Genomic DNA, 22,712 nt, shown 5'->3' on the forward strand with positions numbered 1-22,712 from the left:
ATCAATAATAGTTTTTATCTTCTTCTTCAATCTTTTCTCTTGAATTTTGTTAGAAAGCTTCTCGATCTAATTCCATTGGTTAGTTGTCTTGGGAAAGAAACTATCCATAATTGGAATCCTTCGGAACCTTGGGAAAGGAATGGAGGATTCATGCTAGAGAAGCTTTCTCACAGTGAATTGGATTGGGGTTTGGATGGATATTATGACATGTAATCCTACCAAATTGTGGTTCATGAAACTGTGTGGTATAATCAGTGATCGAACATCATCTCTTCTTATGAACATTTAAACCAAGGGATTGGGAATTTGTTTGTTTTTAGAGAGAATTGGTGAGCCAAGGGATTGGGATCCAATCATATAAGATTGCCAAGCAAAATTCAATGAATGCATTGGTTGAGGAAGGGATACAAATGTTTTGATTCGGAGATCTCAATATCTCCTGAAACCCAATGAATTCCCCATTTCTGATCTACCACTTTCTCTTTACATTCTGCAATTAAATTCATGCAATCACCCCGATCCCCTTTTAATTTCAGCAATTTAGCTTCTCGCTCTTTAATTCATGCAATTTAAGATTCCGCACTTTTAATTTCTTGCCATTTACGTTTCCCGCCAATTTTACATTCCGCAATTCTCATCTAAATCTTGATTCCGCTCAACTAGAACACACTTCTAATCCGAATTGCTCATTCAACCAATCCTTGTGGGATTCGACCTGACTCTATTGTGAGTTTTTACTTGACGATAACCGGTGCACTTGCCGGAAGGAATTTTTGCCGATCGTGCAATTTCCTAAAATCGTAGCTATCAAGTTTATAGCAACATCACTAAGCACTTTGTTTTCCAGTATTACCACCGGATACATAAATGCCACAGACACATAACTGGGTGAACCTTTTCAGATTGTGACTCAGCTTTACTTAAGTCCCCAGTTAGAGGTTTCAAGAGTTCTTAAGCACACTCTTTTGCTTTGGATCACGACTTTAACCACTCAGTCTCAAGCTTTTCACTTGGACCTGCATGCCACAAGCACATGGTTAGGGACAGCTTGATTTAGCTGCTTAGGCCAGAATTTTATTCCTTTAGGCCCTCCTATCCATTAATGCTCAAAGCCTTGGATCCTTTTTACCCTTGCCTTTTGGTTTAAAGGGCTATTGGCTTTTTTTTGCTTGTTTTTTCTTTCTTCTCTTTTTTTTGCCTTTTTTTCGCAAGCTTTGTTATTCACTGCTTTTTCTTGCTTCAAGAATCAATTTCATGATTTTTCAGATTATCAATAACATTTCTCTTTGTTCATCATTCTTTAAAGAGCCAACAATTTTAACATTCATAAACTTCACTATAAAAAATATGCACTCTGTTCAAGCATTCATTCAGAAAAAAAAGTATTGCCACCTGGTGCACGAAATTGTGATCACTACAACTTCGCACAACTAACCAGCAAGTGCACTGGGTCGTCCAAGTAATAAACCTTACGCGAGTAAGGGTCGATCCCACGGAGATTGTTGGTATGAAGCAAGCTATGGTCACCTTGTAAATCTTAGTCAGGCAGACTCAAATGGGTATAGATGATGAATAAAACATAAAGATAAAGATAGAGATACTTATGTATTCCATTGGTGAGAATTTCAGATAAGCGAATGGAGATGCTTTGTCCCTTCCGTCTCTCTGCCTTCCTACTATCTTCATCCAATCCTTCTTACTCCTTTCCATGGCAAGCTTATGCATAGGTCCACCTTAGTGATGGCGGCTAGTTCTTCCTCTTGAAGATCCAATGGAACGCTTGAGCTCCTCTATGTCTCTTCCTTGCTTTTATTGCTCTTCCCTCATGGCTATTTGATCCTCTCTAATTTCATGGAGAATAATGGAGTGCTCTTGGTGCTCCATCCTTAGTTGCTCCATATTGGAACTCAAATCACCCAAAGAGGTTTTGAGTTGCTCCCAATAGTTGTGTGGAGGAAAATGCATCCCTTGAGGCATCTCGGGGATTTCTTGATGAGGGACTTCAGCATGCTCTTGTTAAGGTCCATGAGTAGGCTCTCTTGTTTGCTCCATCCTCTTTTTAGTGATGGGCTTGTCCTCTTCAATGAGGATGTCTTCCTTTATGACAATTCCAGCTAAATTGCATAGGTGACAGATGAGATGAGGGAAGGCTAACCTTGCTAAAGTGGAGGTTTTGTCAGCCACTTTGTAGAGTTCTAGAGATATGACCTCATGAACTTCTACTTCCTCTCCAATCATGATGCTATGGATCATGATAGCCCAATCTACAGTCACTTGGGATCGGTTGCTAGTAGGAATGATGGAGTGTTGGATGAATTCCAACTATCCTCTAGCCACGGGTTTAAGGTCATGCCTTCTCAATTGAACCGGCTTGCCTTTGGAGTCTCTTTTCCACTGAGCTCTTTCTACACATATCTCCATGAGGACTTGGTCCAACCTTTGATCAAAGTTGACTCTTCTAGTGTAGGGGCGTGCATCTCCTAGCATCATTGGCAAGTTGAATGCCAACCTTACATTTTCTGGACTAAAATTTAAGTATTTCCCCCAAACCATTGTAAGCCAATTCTTTGGGTTCGGGTTCACACTTTGATCATGGTTTTGGTGATCCATGCATTAGCATAGAACTCTTGAACCATTAAGATTCTGACTTGTTGAATGGGGTTGTTGAGAACGTCCCAACCTCTTCTTTGAATCTCCTGTCGGATCTCCAGATACTCATTCCTTTTGAGCATGAAAGGGACCTCAGGGATCACCTTCTTCTTGGCCATAACTTTATAGAAGTGGTCTTGATGGACCTTTGAGAAGAATCTCTCCATCTCCCATGACTCAAAGGTGGAAGCTTTCGCCTTCTCTTTCCTCTTTCTAGAGGTTTCTCCGGCCTTAGGTGCCATAAATGGTTATGGAAAAACAAAAAGCAACACTTTTACCACACCAAACTTAAAAGGTTTGCTCGTCCTCGAGCAAAAGAAGAAAGAAGGGAGGAGAATAAGAAGAAAATAGAGGAGATGGAGAGGTGTGAGTGGTTCGGCCAAAGGGGGAAAGAAGTGTTTATTATGTGTGAAAATGAAGGAGGGATGAGGGGTTTATATATGAGTGGAGAGAGGGGTAGGGTTCGTGTATTAGGGGTTGGGTTTGGAAGGGAGATGATGTGGATTTGAATGTTGAGGTAGGTGGGGTTTTTGGAGAAGAGTGGGTGGATGTGAGTGGTAAAGAGGTGATAGGGAAGAGAGATGGAGGTAATTGGTGAAAGCTATTTGGAGAAGGATGTTATTGGAATGTGTGAAGAAGAGAGAGAGAGTGAGTTGAGGTAGGTGGGGATCCTGTGGGGTCCACAGATCCTGAGGTGTCAAGTATTTTTCATCCCTACACCATTCTGGCGTGTAAACGCCCTCTGAGTGCTAATCTTGGCGTTAAATGCCAGGTTGCTGCCCATTCCTGACATTAAACGCCAGGTTGCTGCCCATTTTTGGCGTTAAACGCCAATTTTTTGTCCCTTTCTGGCGTTTAAATGCCAGTCTGGTGCCCATTTCTGGAGTTAAATGCCCAGAATGGTGCCAGACTAGGCGTTTAATGCCCATTCTTCTACCCTTACTGGCGTGTAAGCTCCTCATCCAGGGTGTGCTATTTTTAATGCTATTTTTTATTTTGCTTTGATTTTTGTAGTTGTTTTTGTGACTCCACATGATTGATGACAAGTCATCATATACCCATTTTTCAAGCTAATTTCACTTGTTTTGTTAGCATTTATGCACTTTCTTGTATCCTAAGTAAGTGATTTGGAGTGAAAATGCATAACTTCTTTAAATCAAGCAACCACCATGAAATTAATGTTAAATCATGAGGTTTAAGCTAATTTTAATTGAATTTTAATTGATTTATAAGCCTCTTGAATTTAGTGATACTTGGAGTGGTTGTTTTGGTTTATTATAGGTGAAGAAAAGAAAAGAAAAGGAAAAGCGTGGCCTAAGAAGTGTAGCCCAAGGAAAGGAAAGTGTGGCAAAAGAGAGAAGAAGCGTGCCGCATGCAAAGGGGGAGGCAACATTGCCCTCCACAAGGGCACACTGCCCTCTAGGAGGGCAACATAAGAGAACCAAGAAGAGAAGGCAACTCTGCCCTGCCCACTACAAGGGCAGAGCACAAAACGTGCCTTGGAACCAAGAGGAAGAGAACCTTGCCCTGCCCTCCACAAGGGCAGTATCGGGCTCTCCAAGGAAAGAAATCAAAGGAAAAATGCCTATGATGCATGCCACAAGGATCGAACAAGGAACCATGAGGAAGCTAGGACTTAAGGTTGATTGCCGTGCCAAGAAGCCAAGAAAAATGATGAGCGTATGCTTCTGCCGTGTTTCGAACACGGGACGTGAAAGAGGGAACATTGCCCTGCCCTCTGCGCGGGCAGGGCAGCATCTTGTGTGTGGCGCACCAAGAAGCGATTCTGGCGCACCAATTTTCGACCCTGGCAGCGCCAAGCGCGCACACTCCTCGATCTGGCAGCACCACAATTTTCTGCCCTGCCCTTGGCGCGGGCAGGGCAGCGTTTTGCGTTCCTGGCAGCACCAATCCGCACCAACACGCACCCAAGACGCACCAAACCTCCGCACCAAGCACCAATTTTCTGCCCTGCCCTCCACAAGGGCAGGGCAGCCTCCTGGGAGCACTTTTCATGGGCCGAAAATTCAAATTAAAACCCCATTTTAATTCATTTCTTCACCAATTCAAAAGCCCATCCAAATCCAAAAATCCAAGAATAGAAAGTGTATAAATAGGAGTTAGTTTGATGTAATTAGGACTTTTGCTTGGAGCTTTGAATTTTCACTTTTATTTTGAGCTTTTGAATATTTTCTTGGTGACTTGACTGAGATTTCTGAGAATTGGGGAGGAGAATTGATCTCTCTTCTTCCTCATTCTTGCCTAAGCACTTTTAATCTTCTGTTTCTGAGTTTTGGGTGTGAGAAATTGAGGAAATTCTGTCTCAATTCCCATTCAAACTCTCTTTAACTCTTTTCTGCATAATTCAATTCAATTTCAATTTCCTTTACTGCCTCCTCTTCTAATTCTTGTCAATTGCTTTGTTAACTTGGATCTAGGAAGGCAAATAGAGATCTAGGCTCTGCTACCTAGTCTCTTGAGACCTGAGACCCAATTTTGCTTTTGGTTCTTCTGTGAACCTTGCTGCACTTTAATTTCTTATTCTGTTTGATCTAAATTCATCTTCTACTTAATTGATTGCTGCAATTTACTTCTTCGTTGTTTAGATCCTGCAATCCCATTCCTCAATTCCCTTTTATATTCAAGCAATTTACATTCCTTGCCATTTAAGTTACTACAATTTACATTTCTTGCACTTTAAGTTTCAGTCATTTAGTTTCTTGTTCTTTAAGATTCAGTCCATTTTACCTTCCTGTTCTTTAATTTACTGCAAATTCCCCTCTCCCTTTACATTTACTGTCATTTACTTTCTGCTGAACACAAATCACTCAACCAATACTTGATTCGCTTGACTAAACCAACCACTAAACTAAAATTGCTCAATCCTTCAATTCCTGTGGGATCGACCTCACTCATGTGAGTTATTATTACTTGATGCGACCCGGTACACTTGCCGGTGAGTTTTGTGTTGGATCGTTTTCCACACATCAATGATCATCAACCTAAAGAAAACATAAAATAACAATGGAAAATGGAAATTTAACATAGATAAATAAAAATTGGATTGCCTCCCAATAAGCGCTTCTTTAATGTCAATAGTTTGACAGTAAGCTCTCTTGGAGCTTCACAGATATTCAGAGCATGGTTGGGGCCTCCTAACACCAAACTTAGAGTTTGAATGTGGGGGATTTAGTTGACTCTGTATTGAAAGAAGCTTTTCATGCTCTCTCTCTATGGTTGCAAAGGGAGATCCTTGAGCCTTAAACACAAGGTAGTCCTCATTCACTTGAAGGACCAACTCTCCTCTGTCAAAATCAATAACAGCTTTTGCTGTGGCTAGGAAGGGTCTGCCAAGGATGATGGATTCATCCTTATTCTTCCCAGTGTCTAGGATTATGAAGTCAGCAGGGATGTAAAGGCCTTCAACCTTTACCAAGACATCCTCTACGAGTCCATAAGCCTGTTTCTTTGATTTGTATGCCATCGCTAGTGAGATTCTTACAGCTTGTACCTCAAAGATTCCCAGTTTCTCCATTACAGAGAGTGGCATGAGGTTTATGCCTGACCCCAGGTCATATAGAGCCTTCTCAAATGGCACGGTGCCTATGGTATAGGGTATTAAGAACCTTCCGGGATCTGATTTCTTTTGAGGTATCTTCAGCTGGGCCAAGGTGTTTAGTTCATTAATGAGCAATGGAGGTTCATCCTCCCTAGTATCATTACCAAATAATTTGGTATTCAGCTTCATGATTGCTCCTAGATACTGAGCAATTTGCTCTTCAGTAGTAACTTCATCTTCTTCAGAAGAAGAATATTCTTCAGAGCTCATGAATGGTAATAAGAAGTTAAGTGGAATCTCTATGGTCTCTAGATGAGCCTCAGATTCCTTTGGTTACTCAGGAGGGAACTCCCTAGTGGTCAGTGTAACGACCCAATTTCTGGTAAGTCATGATCATACTAGAAACTGAGCGCTACCAACTTGTCTTCCTAATTATTATCTATTATTTACTATATGAGCCTGATTCGTTGTTAAAAGCGTAGTTATTTTGCGAGGTACTTTTTTTTTTTGAAAACATTTGGATTAATAAACAGAATCATTCATAATCAATTCACAGATAATAATAGATAAAACAGTTATCAACAACCACAAATAAATACATCACGAGTAGCTAGCAACATTCATTTATCCAGCCTTTGTTAGAGTATAGACCTTTAGTTAGAACACCCCTAGATATAGCTAGATAATAACTATATACATATACATACATATAACATCCCAGGTCCTGACCTGTTCAAGAGGTCTCTAAGCTGGCACCCAGGCTAGCCTAAACTCTATACTCACCTAGTCCCTCTAAACTACTAAAGCGAGGGAAGGTACATTCTAGGTCTTCAAAACTCAAGTCAGGTGGAACGTCATCAAAAGGTGGAAGGTCATCTACTACTCCTCTGCACGATCATATGTCATCAAAGAGCGTCTCTCAAGTACTTCATCGAGTGGCCACATAACAGCAACATCGTACGAAGGAGTTAGGCTAAAGTTTGTAGATAAGCGGGGTGCATATGTTGGCTGACCTCACCGTATATACATATGAATAGAGAACGGAATTCACCCTAGACTCAGAAGACTACCTAGAGCAGAATCCTCTTTACGAACAGTCATTAGCGAACTACGGAAGGGTACTCATGCTTCCATCTGGAGGGGAAAGGGAGAGAGAAGGGGTAAGAACTGGGGAGTTCTTAGTAGGGCCGGGGTTATTAGTTACGTTCATTAATTTTGTGTTGTTTAGCAGACTAATAACAGAATATAGAGAAGTAGTAAACAGAAGACAGATAAATAGAAAAAATAGAGAAAACAGAAAAAGATCACAAACAGAAGAATACAAGAAAGTAAAACACAGACATAAACACAGAGAATAGAATACAAACAAAGAAAGCATACATTCATGCAACAATCATAATAGAGAAAATGCACAACCAAGTATGATGCATGTCTAGTCCTAGCGCAGGTAATGAGCTCATTTGTCGGTTACATACCCGCTCCCGACGTTACCCGGAGTCCTCTGACCAGGTCAGGCTTTCCTGTTGGCAATGTCCCTCGCAAGAGTCCTTTGACTTGTGAGGCAAATCACTGCAAGAGTCCTTTGACTTGCAGGGCGGCACTAGCAACCCACTGCAAGAGTCCTTTGACTTGCATGGCGGAGCTAGTTAACTTATATCTGCCCAACACACTCTCTGTAAGAGTCCTTTGACTTACAGGAGCATACACACACACTCTCACTGTAAGAGTCCTTTGACTTACAGGAGTATATGCTAGTCATGTGTTCTCGATACCTCTGTAAGAGTCCTCCGACTTACAGAATAGCATTATTGCTAAGTATCCCAGGAAAGCACTCTCAGTGGTCGTACCACCATCTATCTGACTGCCTTCATGCAGCAGATCATCACATAATCATTCTCATTATCATCATCACTTTCACATTCTTATGCAGTACCTCTTTCTTTCTCTGTTCAGTTATGCTATACAAACTTTACAGCTTTTACTTTTACAACATCGTAACTCAAACCATTTCTCTTTATCACATTACTCTTTTCTCTTTGTCTTTTTACTTTGCTCTGGTTACTCTGTTCTCTGTGTCCCTTTATTCTGCTCTGGTTACTCTGTTCTCTGTGTTTCTTTACTCTGTTCTGATTTCTCTGTTTAATGTATGTATTTAAAGCTTATGTAAATTTCGATATGATTAGTTAGCCTGCCCCAAGTATAGGTTCATTAAGTCTATACTGAAACAGTTTAACTTTTCATATAATACTTAACCCTAGTCGCAACTCAAGGACTAACTATGTTGCCCTAGTTCGTTCACTAATTCTATCTGTTTTTCTGTCATTAAAACATTACAGACTTTTTCTTCGATTTTCATCTTTTCTTTAACTTTTTATCTTTTCTTTATCTTTGCCTCACTAACATGTTATTACCACTCCCTAAGTGTTTTATGAAGGTAATTATGAGATTCTGCACTTAAAGTTGTCTTCCTAAAGCTTTTACAGAAAACTGCCTTTTTCGTATTATTTTATTATTTTTATTAAAATATTATTTTTAATTAAATATTATTATTTAATATTTTATTATTATTTATTATTTTATCATTAATTTTTTTGAAATTTACCTTGCCTTTACCTTTTCACTTTCAAAATTAACTTTTTACCCCGGTAACTTTTAATATTTCTACTTTAACCATCCTAACTTTCAAAAATTACCAAATAACCCCTCAAACACCAAAATAATTACTTCCTTGCCCTTTCTAAGATCTAAAAGGTGTTCTTCATTGTTCTTCACCACACTCAAAGTGTTCTTCGTGTTCTTCGTAAATTCTTCAGATTCTTTCTCTATTTTTACCCGTTTTTCAATCTTTTCAGCAACCGATTTTTACCAAAATTCAAAATAAATTCCCAGCCACTAAAACCCCATCTTTTCCACATGATTTCAACACAAATTGAACCCCAATTTAAGCTCTAGGGTTTTGTTTTCCAGCAGCCATAAGAACACACATTCATAGCTTGAATTTCATCAAATTTCATCAAATTTTCACCAAAATTTCAACAAGAATTACTCATACAAACAATCAATTTCAAGCACAGCCAAACCATATCATAATCACACAACTCAAACACAATCAATCAAGATTAAATTCGTCAAACCCTACCTGGTTTTGCTGCTCCTAATTCGGTTAAACTTTCAGGTGGTCCTTAAGCACTTTTTCCTCCTAAATCACATCAAGAACAACTTTAAATCCAAAAACTCTCAACTGACAAAATCTCACTCAGCATGTTAGGAAGAGATATATCACCTTAGAGTTGCTGGAAATTAACGTTACTTGGCCCTCAAGTCAAGTTAAGCATGATTCCTAAGGAAAAACATCAAGAAAACACATGTTTTGCATGGTTTTCCTTGAAAACCGAATTGAAGAGGGAGGGAGACAGCCATCTCACCTTATTTCCAGCCTTGAAAAGTCACATGGTTATGTAGAGGAAGAAGAGAGGATCATTTTGGTGAAATCGGAGTTTTGATTTGAGTTTTAGTTCAGAAGAAATCAAGCTTTGAAGATTTATGAACCAAGAACTTTCTCTCCTTATTCTCTTGGTGATTTTCGGCCATAATGAGCAAATGAGGCAGCCTTGGGGGTTTTGGGGGTGTAGGGTGAGTTGTGATTGGTTGGCTTAGAGGTGGATTAAAATAATATTAAAATATCTCTGGTGTATAACTACTAAAACTAGGTGTATCGGAACACTTGCAAAAACATCTCTAAAAATTATTTTCTGAGCTACTAGCATAAATGACACTAGTAACATATTTATTATGAGAATAAAACATGAATAATGAGGCCTTAGCATTGCTAAAGTCATCAGAGAGTGCTGGTGCTAAGCTGTACAAGTAAACTATGAACCCGGTTAAACCGTTTTTAACTAAAACAGACCAGGTAACCTTATAATATCATTCAAGAAGCTTCTAATACTAATATAATGATAATATTATCCTATTATCTCTCTTCTCTCATGAATCGAGTCCGGTTCGTCAAACCGAGACAATTTACGAAAGATCGAATCAAAACTCCTAACCGATACGGTTCAAAAACTATGTTCTTCGTGACTGCGTTGTCGAGCTTGACTCGGAAAAGGTTATAGCTTAAGGATGACATAATGACAATGAGGATCGATATACTTGATAATATATCAGAGCTTCTCCCCTTACTGATCCTCCGGAGTTCTCCGTACTTTCAGAAAAGATCTCGCGTACTCGAAAATCAGGGTTGTTACATTCTACCCTCCTAAAAGAAAATTTTGCCCTCAATATTTCAGCCGCATGCAAGAAATCCATCTTTAAGCGGTCTATTTCCTTCAAGCCATCCTGACGAAAATATCAGTTCGTTCCTTACAGCATCTAAATATCACATAGCCATGGCCATGGAGATCATAACAACTATAAGAATAGCTGTGCCTCGCACGAATTCGTCATTCGGAACTCGATTAAACCATGCCTATTCACATTCATTGAGGTCTTAGCCGCACCAAACAATCAACATTAAGGTGATCAGTCTTAATATCTCAAGTTAAGCACGAACATTCCCAAAATGAGCACTCATAGACATTCATGCCAAATGTATCTTAAAGATACCCTAACGGCATGAGACACACAAGCAGAGTATGCAGTAAAGCATAGTCAGTCCACTCCCCAGGCTCTACTGGGAACGAACTGCTCTGATACCAAATTGTAACGACCCAATTTCTGGTAAGTCATGATCATACTAGAAACTGAGCGCTACCAACTTGTCTTCCTAATTATTATCTATTATTTACTATATGAGCCTGATTCGTTGTTAAAAGCGTAGTTATTTTGCGAGGTACTTTTTTTTTTGAAAACATTTGGATTAATAAACAGAATCATTCATAATCAATTCACAGATAATAATAGATAAAACAGTTATCAACAACCACAAATAAATACATCACGAGTAGCTAGCAACATTCATTTATCCAGCCTTTGTTAGAGTATAGACCTTTAGTTAGAACACCCCTAGATATAGCTAGATAATAACTATATACATATACATACATATAACATCCCAGGTCCTGACCTGTTCAAGAGGTCTCTAAGCTGGCACCCAGGCTAGCCTAAACTCTATACTCACCTAGTCCCTCTAAACTACTAAAGCGAGGGAAGGTACATTCTAGGTCTTCAAAACTCAAGTCAGGTGGAACGTCATCAAAAGGTGGAAGGTCATCTACTACTCCTCTGCACGATCATATGTCATCAAAGAGCGTCTCTCAAGTACTTCATCGAGTGGCCACATAACAGCAACATCGTACGAAGGAGTTAGGCTAAAATTTGTAGATAAACGGGGTGCAGACGTTGGCTGGCCTCACCGTATATACATATGAATAGAGAACGGAATTCACCCTAGACTCAGAAGACTACCTAGAGCAGAATCCTCTTTACGAACAGTCATTAGCGAACTATGGAAGGGTACTCATGCTTCCATCTGGAGGGGAAAGGGAGAGAGAAGGGGTAAGAACTGGGGAGTTCTTAGTAGGGCCGGGGTTATTAGTTACGTTCATTAATTTTGTGTTGTTTAGCAGACTAATAACAGAATATAGAGAAGTAGTAAACAGAAGACAGATAAATAGAAAAAATAGAGAAAACAGAAAAAGATCACAAACAGAAGAATACAAGAAAGTAAAACACAGACATAAACACAGAGAATAGAATACAAACAAAGAAAGCATACATTCATGCAACAATCATAATAGAGAAAATGCACAACCAAGTATGATGCATGTCTAGTCCTAGCGCAGGTAATGAGCTCATTTGTCGGTTACATACCCGCTCCCAACGTTACCCGGAGTCCTCTGACCAGGTAAGGCTTTCCTGTTGGCAATGTCCCTCGCAAGAGTCCTTTGACTTGTGAGGCAAATCACTGCAAGAGTCCTTTGACTTGCAGGGCGGCACTAGCAACCCACTGCAAGAGTCCTTTGACTTGCATGGCGGAGCTAGTTAACTTATATCTGCCCAACACACTCTCTGTAAGAGTACTTTGACTTACAGGAGCATACACACACACTCTCACTGTAAGAGTCCTTTGACTTACAGGAGTATATGCTAGTCATGTGTTCTCGATACCTCTGTAAGAGTCCTCTGACTTACAGAATAGCATTATAGCTAAGTATCCCAGGAAAGCACTCTCAGTGGTCGTACCACCATCTATCTGACTGCCTTCACGCAGCAGATCATCACATAATCATTCTCATTATCATCATCACTTTCACATTCTTATGCAGTACCTCTTTCTTTCTCTGTTCAGTTATGCTATACAAACTTTACAGCTTTTACTTTTACAACATCGTAACTCAAACCATTTCTCTTTATCACATTACTCTTTTCTCTTTGTCTTTTTACTTTGCTCTGGTTACTCTGTTCTCTGTGTCCCTTTATTCTGCTCTGGTTACTCTGTTCTCTGTGTTTCTTTACTCTGTTCTGATTTCTCTGTTTAATGTATGTATTTAAAGCTTATGTAAATTTCGATATGATTAGTTAGTCTGCCCCAAGTATAGGTTCATTAAGTCTATACTGAAACAGTTTAACTTTTCATATAATACTTAACCCTAGTCGCAACTCAAGGACTAACTATGTTGCCCTAGTTCGTTCACTAATTCTATCTGTTTTTCTGTCATTAAAACATTACAGACTTTTTCTTCGATTTTCATCTTTTCTTTAACTTTTTATCTTTTCTTTATCTTTGCCTCACTAACATGTTATTACCACTCCCTAAGTGTTTTATGAAGGTAATTATGAGATTCTGCACTTAAAGTTGTCTTCCTAAAGCTTTTACAGAAAACTGCCTTTTTCGCATTATTTTATTATTTTTATTAAAATATTATTTTTAATTAAATATTATTATTTAATATTTTATTATTATTTATTATTTTATCATTAATTTTTTTGAAATTTACCTTGCCTTTACCTTTTCACTTTCAAAATTAACTTTTTACTCCGGTAACTTTTAATATTTCTACTTTAACCATCCTAACTTTCAAAAATTACCAAATAACCCCTCAAACACCAAAATAATTACTTCCTTGCCCTTTCTAAGATCTAAAAGGTGTTCTTCATTGTTCTTCACCACACTCAAAGTGTTCTTCGTGTTCTTCGTAAATTCTTCAGATTCTTTCTCTATTTTTACCCGTTTTTCAATCTTTTCAGCAACCGATTTTTACCAAAATTCAAAATAAATTCCCAGCCACTAAAACCCCATCTTTTCCACATGATTTCAACACAAATTGAACCCCAATTTAAGCTCTAGGGTTTTGTTTTCCAGCAGCCATAAGAACACACATTCATAGCTTGAATTTCATCAAATTTCATCAAATTTTCACCAAAATTTCAACAAGAATTACTCATACAAACAATCAATTTCAAGCACAGCCAAACCATATCATAATCACACAACTCAAACACAATCAATCAAGATTAAATTCGTCAAACCCTACCTGGTTTTGCTGCTCCTAATTCGGTTAAACTTTCAGGTGGTCCTTAAGCACTTTTTCCTCCTAAATCACATCAAGAACAACTTTAAATCCAAAAACTCTCAACTGACAAAATCTCACTCAGCATGTTAGGAAGAGATATATCACCTTAGAGTTGCTGGAAATTAACGTTACTTGGCCCTCAAGTCAAGTTAAGCATGATTCCTAAGGAAAAACATCAAGAAAACACATGTTTTGCATGGTTTTCCTTGAAAACCGAATTGAAGAGGGAGGGAGACAGCCATCTCACCTTATTTCCAGCCTTGAAAAGTCACATGGTTATGTAGAGGAAGAAGAGAGGATCATTTTGGTGAAATTGGAGTTTTGATTTGAGTTTTAGTTCAGAAGAAATCAAGCTTTGAAGATTTATGAACCAAGAACTTTCTCTCCTTTTTCTCTTGGTGATTTTCGGCCATAATGAGCAAATGAGGCAGCCTTGGGGGTTTTGGGGGTGTAGGGTGAGTTGTGATTGGTTGGCTTAGAGGTGGATTAAAATAATATTAAAATATCTCTGGTGTATAACTACTAAAACTAGGTGTATCGGAACACTTGCAAAAACATCTCTAAAAATTATTTTCTGAGCTACTAGCATAAATGACACTAGTAACATATTTATTATGAGAATAAAACATGAATAATGAGGCCTTAGCATTACTAAAGTCATCAGAGAGTGCTGGTGCTAAGCTGTACAAGTAAACTATGAACCCGGTTAAACCGTTTTTAACTAAAACAGACCAGGTAACCTTATAATATCATTCAAGAAGCTTCTAATACTAATATAATGATAATATTATCCTATTATCTCTCTTCTCTCATGAATCGAGTCCGGTTCGTCAAACCGAGACAATTTACGAAAGATCGAATCAAAACTCCTAACCGATACGGTTCAAAAACTATGTTCTTCGTGACTGCGTTGTCGAGCTTGACTCGGAAAAGGTTATAGCTTAAGGATGACATAATGACAATGAGGATCGATATACTTGATAATATATCAGAGCTTCTCCCCTTACTGATCCTCCGGAGTTCTCCGTACTTTCAGAAAAGATCTCGCGTACTCGAAAATCAGGGTTGTTACAGTCAGTGGACGTCCCATGAGGTCTTTCTCACTGGGAATCGCTGCCTTTCCCTCCTCTACAGGTTCGGCCATGTTGGACGTGTGGATGGCCTTGCACTCTCTTTTTGGATTCTCTTCTGTATTACTGGGGAGAGTGCTAGGAGGAGTTTCAGAAACTCTTTTACTCAGCTGACCAACTTGTGTCTCCAAATTTCTGATGGAGGACCGTGTTTCATTTATGAAACTGAGAGTGGTCTTAGATAGATCAGAGATTATGTTTGCTAAGCTAGAGGGGCTCTGCTTAGAATTCTCTGTCTGTTGCTGAGAAGATGATGGGAAAGGTTTGCTATTGCCAAAGCTGTTTCTCCCACCATTATTGTTATTGAAGCCTTGTTGAGGCTTCTATTGATCCTTTCATGAGAAATTTGGGTGATTCCTCCATGAAGAATTGTAGGTGTTTCCATAGGGTTCTCCCATGTAATTCACCTCTTCCATTGCAGGATTCTCAAGGTCATAAGCTTCTCCTTCAGAGGAGGCTTCTTTAGCACTGCCAGATGCAGCTTGCAATCCAGTCAGATTCTGAGAAATTATATTGACTTGTTGGGTCAATATTTTGTTCTGAGCCAATATGGCATTCAGAGTATCAATCTCAAGAACTCATTTCTTCTGAGTTATCCCATTGTTCACATAATTTCTTTCAGAAGTGTACATGAACTGGTTATTTGCAACCATTTCAATGAGTTCCTGGGCTTCTACAAGCGTTTTCTTCAGATGAATAGATCCACATGTAAAATGGTCAAATGACATCTTGGATAACTCAGACAGTCCATCATAGAAGATACCTATGATGCTTCATTCTGAAAGCATGTCTGAAGGACACCTTTTAATCAATTGCTTGTATCTTTCCCAAGCTTCATAGAGGGATTTACCTTCCTTCTGTTTGAAGGTTTGAACTTCCACTCTAAGCTTACTCATATTTTGAGGTGGAAAGAATTTAGCTAAGAAGGCATTGACCAGCTTTTCCCAAGAGTTCAGGCTGTCTCTAGGTTGTGAGTTCAACCATATACTAGCTCTGACTCTTATAGCAAAAGGAAAAAGCATAAGTCTGTAGACCTCGGAATCAACTCCATTTGTCTTAATAGTGTCACAGATTTGCAAAAATTCAGCAAAGAACGGATGAGGATCTTCTAATGGAAGTCCATGAAATTTGCAATTCTATTGCATCAGAGAAACTAATTGAGGCTTAAGCTCAAAGTTGTTTGCTCCAATGGCAGGAATAGAGATGCTTCTCCCATAGAAGTCGGGAGTTGGTGCAGTAAAGTCACCCAACACCTTCCTTGCATTGTTGGCATTGTTGTTATTTTCGGCTGTCATGTCTTCTTCTTTTTCGAAGATTTCTATCAGGTCCTCTCCAGAGAGTTGTGCCTTAGCTTCTCTTAACTTCCTCTTCAGAGTCCTTTCAGGTACAGGATCAGCTTCAACAAGAATGCCTTTATCTTTGTTCCTACTCATATGAGAGAGAAGAAAACAAAGAAAGTATAGAATCCTCTATATCACAGTATAGATATTCCTTGATGTTATACGGAAAAGAAGTTCAGTTGGTTAAAGTTGCTTGGAAGAGAGCAAGTGTGGAAGAGCATACTTGAGAATTGGAGTCCAAGATGCAGAAGGATTACCTTGAGCTATTCTCAGGTAATCACTAAATTTTGAGGGCAAAATTTCTTATTTGGTAGGGAGAATGTAAGAACCGAGACTAATTAATCGTTTAATTAAAAAAATAATATTGCCCAAAATAGGATCCAAAAATTTAGAATGAAAATTTGAGGATTTAAATATGATTTTTGGACTCAGTAGATTTTTCTGAGTCAGAAAATTTATTTCCTGCGAAAAACTGAGAAAAACCGCAAATCGACAGATGAACCGGTCGAACCAATTTAAGTCTGTCCGGTACTGTGCGAGAAAAATTTAATATAGTAGAAAACCTCAGAAAAATATTAGAAATAGAAAACCAGGTGTTAATTTTAAAGGTTTGACTCAAAGTTGGGCCAAACGGGCGAAAAATACTAAGAGGTTAGATCGGGCCCAAGTTGGTCCCAAGTCCAATATATATAAACACTTAAGTGAACCCCATTCATCTACCATAACACTTAGAGAGTGAGAGTTGCAACTGAGGTGAGAAGAGAGGAAGGGGTTTCAAAAACACTATTCACTCCCTAATTCCGGTGGCCGTATCTCGAGCTACGGTGCTCCGATTTGTGTGCCGTCAATGGCTACGCGAAGCTCTTGCTGAACTCGTTAATTTCATCTAACCTTCGTAGGTAAGATTTTGAATTTTTCCCTCCTTCCTGCTACCCTAATAATTTCGAGTTTGGTGAGTATTGATCTTGAGAAAAATTTGTGTTTTTGTTGTTTAGGTGCTAATCATTAGTGAGGAAATATTGGGTTCTATCCCAAATTTTAGTGAATGAGGTAAGGATTCTCAAGAATCCTTGTACATTGATTACTTGTGAATATTAGGTTTTTAATTTAAATGAAATGTGTGATATTAGCTTGAATATTGGAGCTTGTTGGTGATTGTTAATGCTTGTTGGAGTTGGTTGGTGACTTGATTGTGGTTGGAAGCCTGATTTTGCACTCAATTTAGGTTTTGGTACATATTGTGAATCGTCCAAGGTATGGTTTCGATTTTTCCTCTATGTAATATATAATATTTCTGGACAGTTGGGCTAGTGACCCATAGGATAGGATTGAATTAAATTGGTCATTGGAATCATTATATGATGATGTATGATGAATTGATGATTTGGATTGTTGATGAATTGAAATGTTGATGTTGATAGTATGGTATTGAGGGTTGAGATTGGGATTGATTATGATGATTGTTGGTAATAGTGGAATGATGTTTGATTAATGGGTTGATTGAATGTGAGTGTATTATTATGTATTTGATAATGGGAATTGATGATTGCATAAAGTAGAGTGGTGAATTGAGGTATGAAAAAAGGTAAAATCTGATGTGGGATGGAGTTAATGTTGTTTTGGTTGGTTTAGGTTGTGAAAATTTGAAAATTGAGAATCTTGTGAATTTTGGTAAAAACTATTTTTTTTTTAACTTTGACGGGTCATAACTTGTGCCTCTGTTTTCAAAATTTATTGAAATTTATCTGGAATTAAAGTTCATTGAATAATCTTCAAATTGATATAAAGTTTGTAAAATTTGAATTTTTGAAGAGGAAGTTATGATCATTCAAAGTTTGGGGTAAAAATCTGAATTTTGCAATGCTGTAGAATTTTCTGATTTATGGTTTGTGTGCGCACGCACACCCCGTGAATTTTTAAACCTGTGCGCACGCACTCATAGGGACATGGCTACTGATGGAAGCACTAGCACACTTTGTGCACGCACATACCCAACGAAGTTCTGCAGCTGTGCGCACGCACTGTCCTGTGCGCAAGCACACGTTGGAAGGTGCATTCTATTGAGGGCGCTAGCACGCCTTGTGCGAGCGAATAGAATTGTAAAATTTTTCACTTGTGCATACGCACACCTCTATGCATACGCACACCTTTTGAAAATCTCCTTGGGCGTGCGCACGCACACTCCTATGCGCACGCACATGCCCTGTTTTTTAACTAAATATTTATTTTTAACTATTTCACCTTCCCAACAAGCTTGTAAACTTCTGTGACACCTCTTTAAGACTCTTGGGCTTATTTTTGGGTATCAAGACATGGGAAAGGTCTTAGGAGAATTAATTAGGGTATACATTGAAAAGTTAGAGAACGGAGGCTTAGGTTTCTGGTGTACTGAGGATGGGTTTAGTGGAGTGAGAAGGGAGAAAAGATTTATGAATATAGAAACTGATGAACTAATGAGTTCGGAATGGAAATATTGAATTGACAGTTGTTGAGATGAGTAGAGGACTCGGAATGGAATGATGGCTGCATGATATACTGAAAAAAATGTTTTTGAAAACCACTGAATTACTGTTTTATGCTGAGAATTATGTGACGCTATGCGCCTGGCAGGGACGGTGGTTAATCCTGCCTGTTGAGGTCATGGCAATAGCGTAAGGATGGTGGTTAATCCCGCTTACATTGAGATGCGAGGTCTGTGGCAAGAGTGTCCTGCTCGTATCCCTTCGGATCACTAGAGTGTGCAGGCACAAAATCCTGGACGGTGTTTCGAGCACCATATCTCAGGGGTTCCCAATTATGATTACGAAGGGCGACATGTCCATGGAGATGTGTCGGGTTGGCAGTTGAACCGACAATGTGATATCACAGCCAATAGAACATGCATTCATCATGTGCATATTCTATCTGTTTGTTTGCTTTGCCGACTTGTATTGTTTGCCTAAATGTATAACATGCCTAATTGCCTATTTAAATTACATGATGTATATGCTTATACTTGTGTTTTCCTTGCAATGTTTCTACTAGGATTGAGGAGGTTCGGAAGGCGGTGGCAATGGGATCGCATGGAGGGTAGGTTGGTGAAGGTTGTGGGACAGCGGAGAACTGTTAGATTAGAAATCCTTTAGGATAGACTACCCCTTTTACTATGTTAAGGTCTTAAGTTATGCTTTACTGCTTTTAGTTATGCTCTAACATGAATCTTGTGATGGATATGAAGTTCTAGGATTACTTTTGGTATCTTGGGGTCTTATAACTTACATCACTGGGCACTTTTGCCATACTGAGAACCTCCAGTTCTCATACCATATTCTGTTGTTATTTTTCAGATGCAGGTCATAGCCCACCTCGGTGAGTTGCTTTGATTGTGACAGAGCGGAGGATCCTGGATATATTTTGGAGTCTTTATGCTTATTTTGTATATGTCTCTCATCTTTTGTATTTACTTTTGCCTAGTGACTTATTTTGAGAGAAAAACTTATATAAGCTGTTTTAACTTTCAGAATTCTGTGTTATCTGTATATAGCTAGCCGGCTTAAACTCCGCGAGCCATGGCTAGATCTTCATACTATTATACTCTTATCTTTTGTTATATTATATCTATTTCTTGTGCGTTAAGTTTGTACCTTCGTGAGTACGTTTTGTGCTTTTCAAATCCTGTTTTTAAGCTATATCCTTCATCAGGCTTCTAGAATATATTACTTCTTCTATATATATTATGTATAAGCTTTAGAACTGTCATAACCTTTGATTAACCTTTGCTTTACGACGCAAGGTAAGGCTTAGGATAATTAGGGTGCTACATTTAGTGGTATCAAAGCCGTTCGTCCTCGTGAGCCTGAGGGATGGACTGATTGTGCTTCATTGCATAATTTGTGTATCTTTTTCTTTGATGCTATTTAGGTTATCTACTTGATATTGCATAGCATTCTTGTTTGTGAGTGCCTATTTCGGATAATTGAATCACTAGGCTTTTGATATTACGACTGATCACCTTGATGTCGATTGTTTGGTGTAGATAGGAACCCTAATGGCCACTCACAGACGAGGTCGTACACGTTCACGAGCAGAGAGTAGAAATGAGCAACCGGCCGATAACTATGCCGAATTCATGGCGGCAATGGTTAACCTTACAAATACCATGGAGGCAAATACTGCTGCGACTCTGCAAGCTGTGCAGAGGTTGGGCCAACCGACTGGGAATGGTAATGGAGATGACAACAGAAATGATAATCCGGAAGAAAATGGTGATAACATGGGAGGTTCTCTGATGACCTTGGCTACTTTTCTCAAAGTTCATCCGCCAAGTTTTCGAGGTTCAACCAACCCTACAGAAGCGGATAACTGGTTCTAGGCCATAGAGCACGCGCTGCAAGCACATCATGTCCCGAATAACCAATACGTGGAGTTTTCTGTGTATCAGCTTTTGGGAGAGGCTCAGCATTGGTGGCAAGGAGAGTGCCGCTTGCTATAGCTTCAGAATGCCGATATCCCTTGGGATGTATTTCAAATAGCTTTCTATAAGAAGTACTTTCCTGAATCTGCAAGGGAAACGAAGGAGATGGAACTTATGCAGTTGAAGCAAGGTTCCTTATCTGTGGCGGACTATACTAGCCGATTTGAGGAGCTCTGTAGGTTCTCTAAGGTGTGTCAGGGTGCCCCAAAAACCTATGAAAGCTAGAAGTGCATCAAGTATCAAAGGGGCTTGAAGGATAACATCATGACTGCTGTGGCTCCTTTGGAGATTCATATTTTGTCCGATCTTGTGAACAAGGCAGGAGTTGTTGAGGAATATGCAAAGACGGTAGCATCGTCAAGGGACACTCATGGAGGAAACACTAGTTGGGGATGTGGCAAGTACTTTCAGCCGAAGGGTTAAAATTTCAAGAGAGGAGGACATGCACCTCAAGGTCAAGGAGGCTTTAGAAATAATACTTATAACCATTTTCAGTATGCCAAAGGAAGAGGGAATCAGAGTAAGATTTCTCCAGATTTAACTTGTGTGCGTTGTGGATGTTTTCATCCAAATGACTCTTGCAAGATTGGTATAGGTGGTTGTTTTAATTGTGGTTTGCCTGGTCATATTACGAGAGATTGCACTTGTGGGAAGAACCCGAATGCGGGTCAGAGTCAACACCAAGGGCGAGTGTTTGCTATGAACGCCAAGGATGTTGCTAAGACGGATCCTCTAATGAGAGGTAACTGTTTAATTGGTGGTAAAATCTTTGTTGCATTATATGATATTGGAGCTTCGCATTCATTTATTTTGTTTGACAAAGTTGAGGAACTAGGCTTGAAAATGTCAGAATTGGCATTTGAATTGCATGTACATACTCCGCATCAGACGGTTATGGCTAGGTCAGGTTATAGGCAAGTAGGTTTCAAGCTTGAGGGTAGAGACTTTGTGCATGACTTGATCTGTTTACCAATGGTTAATTTGGAGATAATTTTGGGGTTTGATTGGTTGTCAAAGAATTGAGTTTTGTTAGATTGCTTTGAGTGGTCAATTCAATTTATGCTGGAAGGAGAAAATGGGGCAGCGATAGCTGAGGGTTACTACCTGAACTATGTAGTAGTGCACTGTAATGGGGAATAGTGTCAGGGTTATATTCTGTTGGCTGCAAATTCGTTAGGTGATAATCAGAACCTTGATCAAATCCCGATAGTTAGAGACTTTTTGAAGGTGTTCCCGAAAGATATTCCTGAGTTCCCACCTCAAAGGGACATTGAATTAGAGCCGGGAGCTGGACCAGTATCGATTGCACCGTATCGAATGGCTCCGATAGAGCTGGCTGAATTAAAGACTCAGTTGGAAGAGCTTTTGAATAAGAGGTTCATTCAACCGAGTGTATCTCCGTGGGGAGCGTCAGTTTTATTGGTAAAGAAGAATGATGGAGGAATGCGAGTTGCGTGGATTACCGGCAGTTAAACAAAGTGACGGTGAAGAACAAGTATCCATTACCTAGAATCGATGACATAATTGATCAATTGCAAGGAGCTGGGGTGTTTTCCAAGATTGACTTAAGATCCGGTTACCATCAGATAAGGGTGAAAGAGGATGACATTTCGAAAATAGCGATTAGGACACGCTATGGACACTACAAGTTTGCGTTGATGTCCTTTGGGTTGACGAATGCACCTGCTGTGTTCATGGACTACATGAACAAAGTATTTTGTCCTTTTTTGGAGAAATTCATGGTGGTTTTCATAGACGACATCTTAGTTTATTCTAAGATGGTGAAGGAGCATAAGGAACACATGAGAATTGTGTTTTGAATCTTAAAGGAGCGAAAATTGTATGCTAAGTTATCCAAATGAGAGTTCTGGAAGGAGGAAGTGAAGTTCTTAGGTCACGTGGTGATGAGCGGATGATTTATATGCTTTTTGGCATTGTTTTTAGTATGTTTTTAGTATGTTTTAGTTAGTTTTTATTATATTTTTATTAGTTTTTAGTTAAAATTCACTTTTCTAGACTTTACTATGAGTTTGTGTGTTTTTCTTTGATTTCAGGTATTTTCTG

General features: G+C 39.1%; 1 protein-coding gene across 1 annotated transcript; it reads left to right on the forward strand.

Annotated features, from left to right (window-relative positions):
• The first annotated feature begins 18,852 nt into the window (after positions 1-18,852).
• Positions 18,853-22,468, forward strand: LOC130980772 (uncharacterized). Its single transcript, XM_057904418.1, has 7 exons — positions 18,853-18,886; positions 19,220-19,299; positions 20,211-20,454; positions 20,707-20,837; positions 21,144-21,623; positions 21,789-22,070; positions 22,118-22,468. Exons 1-7 carry the CDS (start codon positions 18,853-18,855, stop codon positions 22,466-22,468), a joined length of 1,602 nt encoding a protein of 533 aa, XP_057760401.1.
• Positions 22,469-22,712: the final 244 nt, after the last annotated feature.

Source organism: Arachis stenosperma, chromosome 5 (genome assembly GCF_014773155.1).
Source record: "Arachis stenosperma cultivar V10309 chromosome 5, arast.V10309.gnm1.PFL2, whole genome shotgun sequence".
Lineage (NCBI taxonomy): Eukaryota > Viridiplantae > Streptophyta > Magnoliopsida > Fabales > Fabaceae > Arachis > Arachis stenosperma.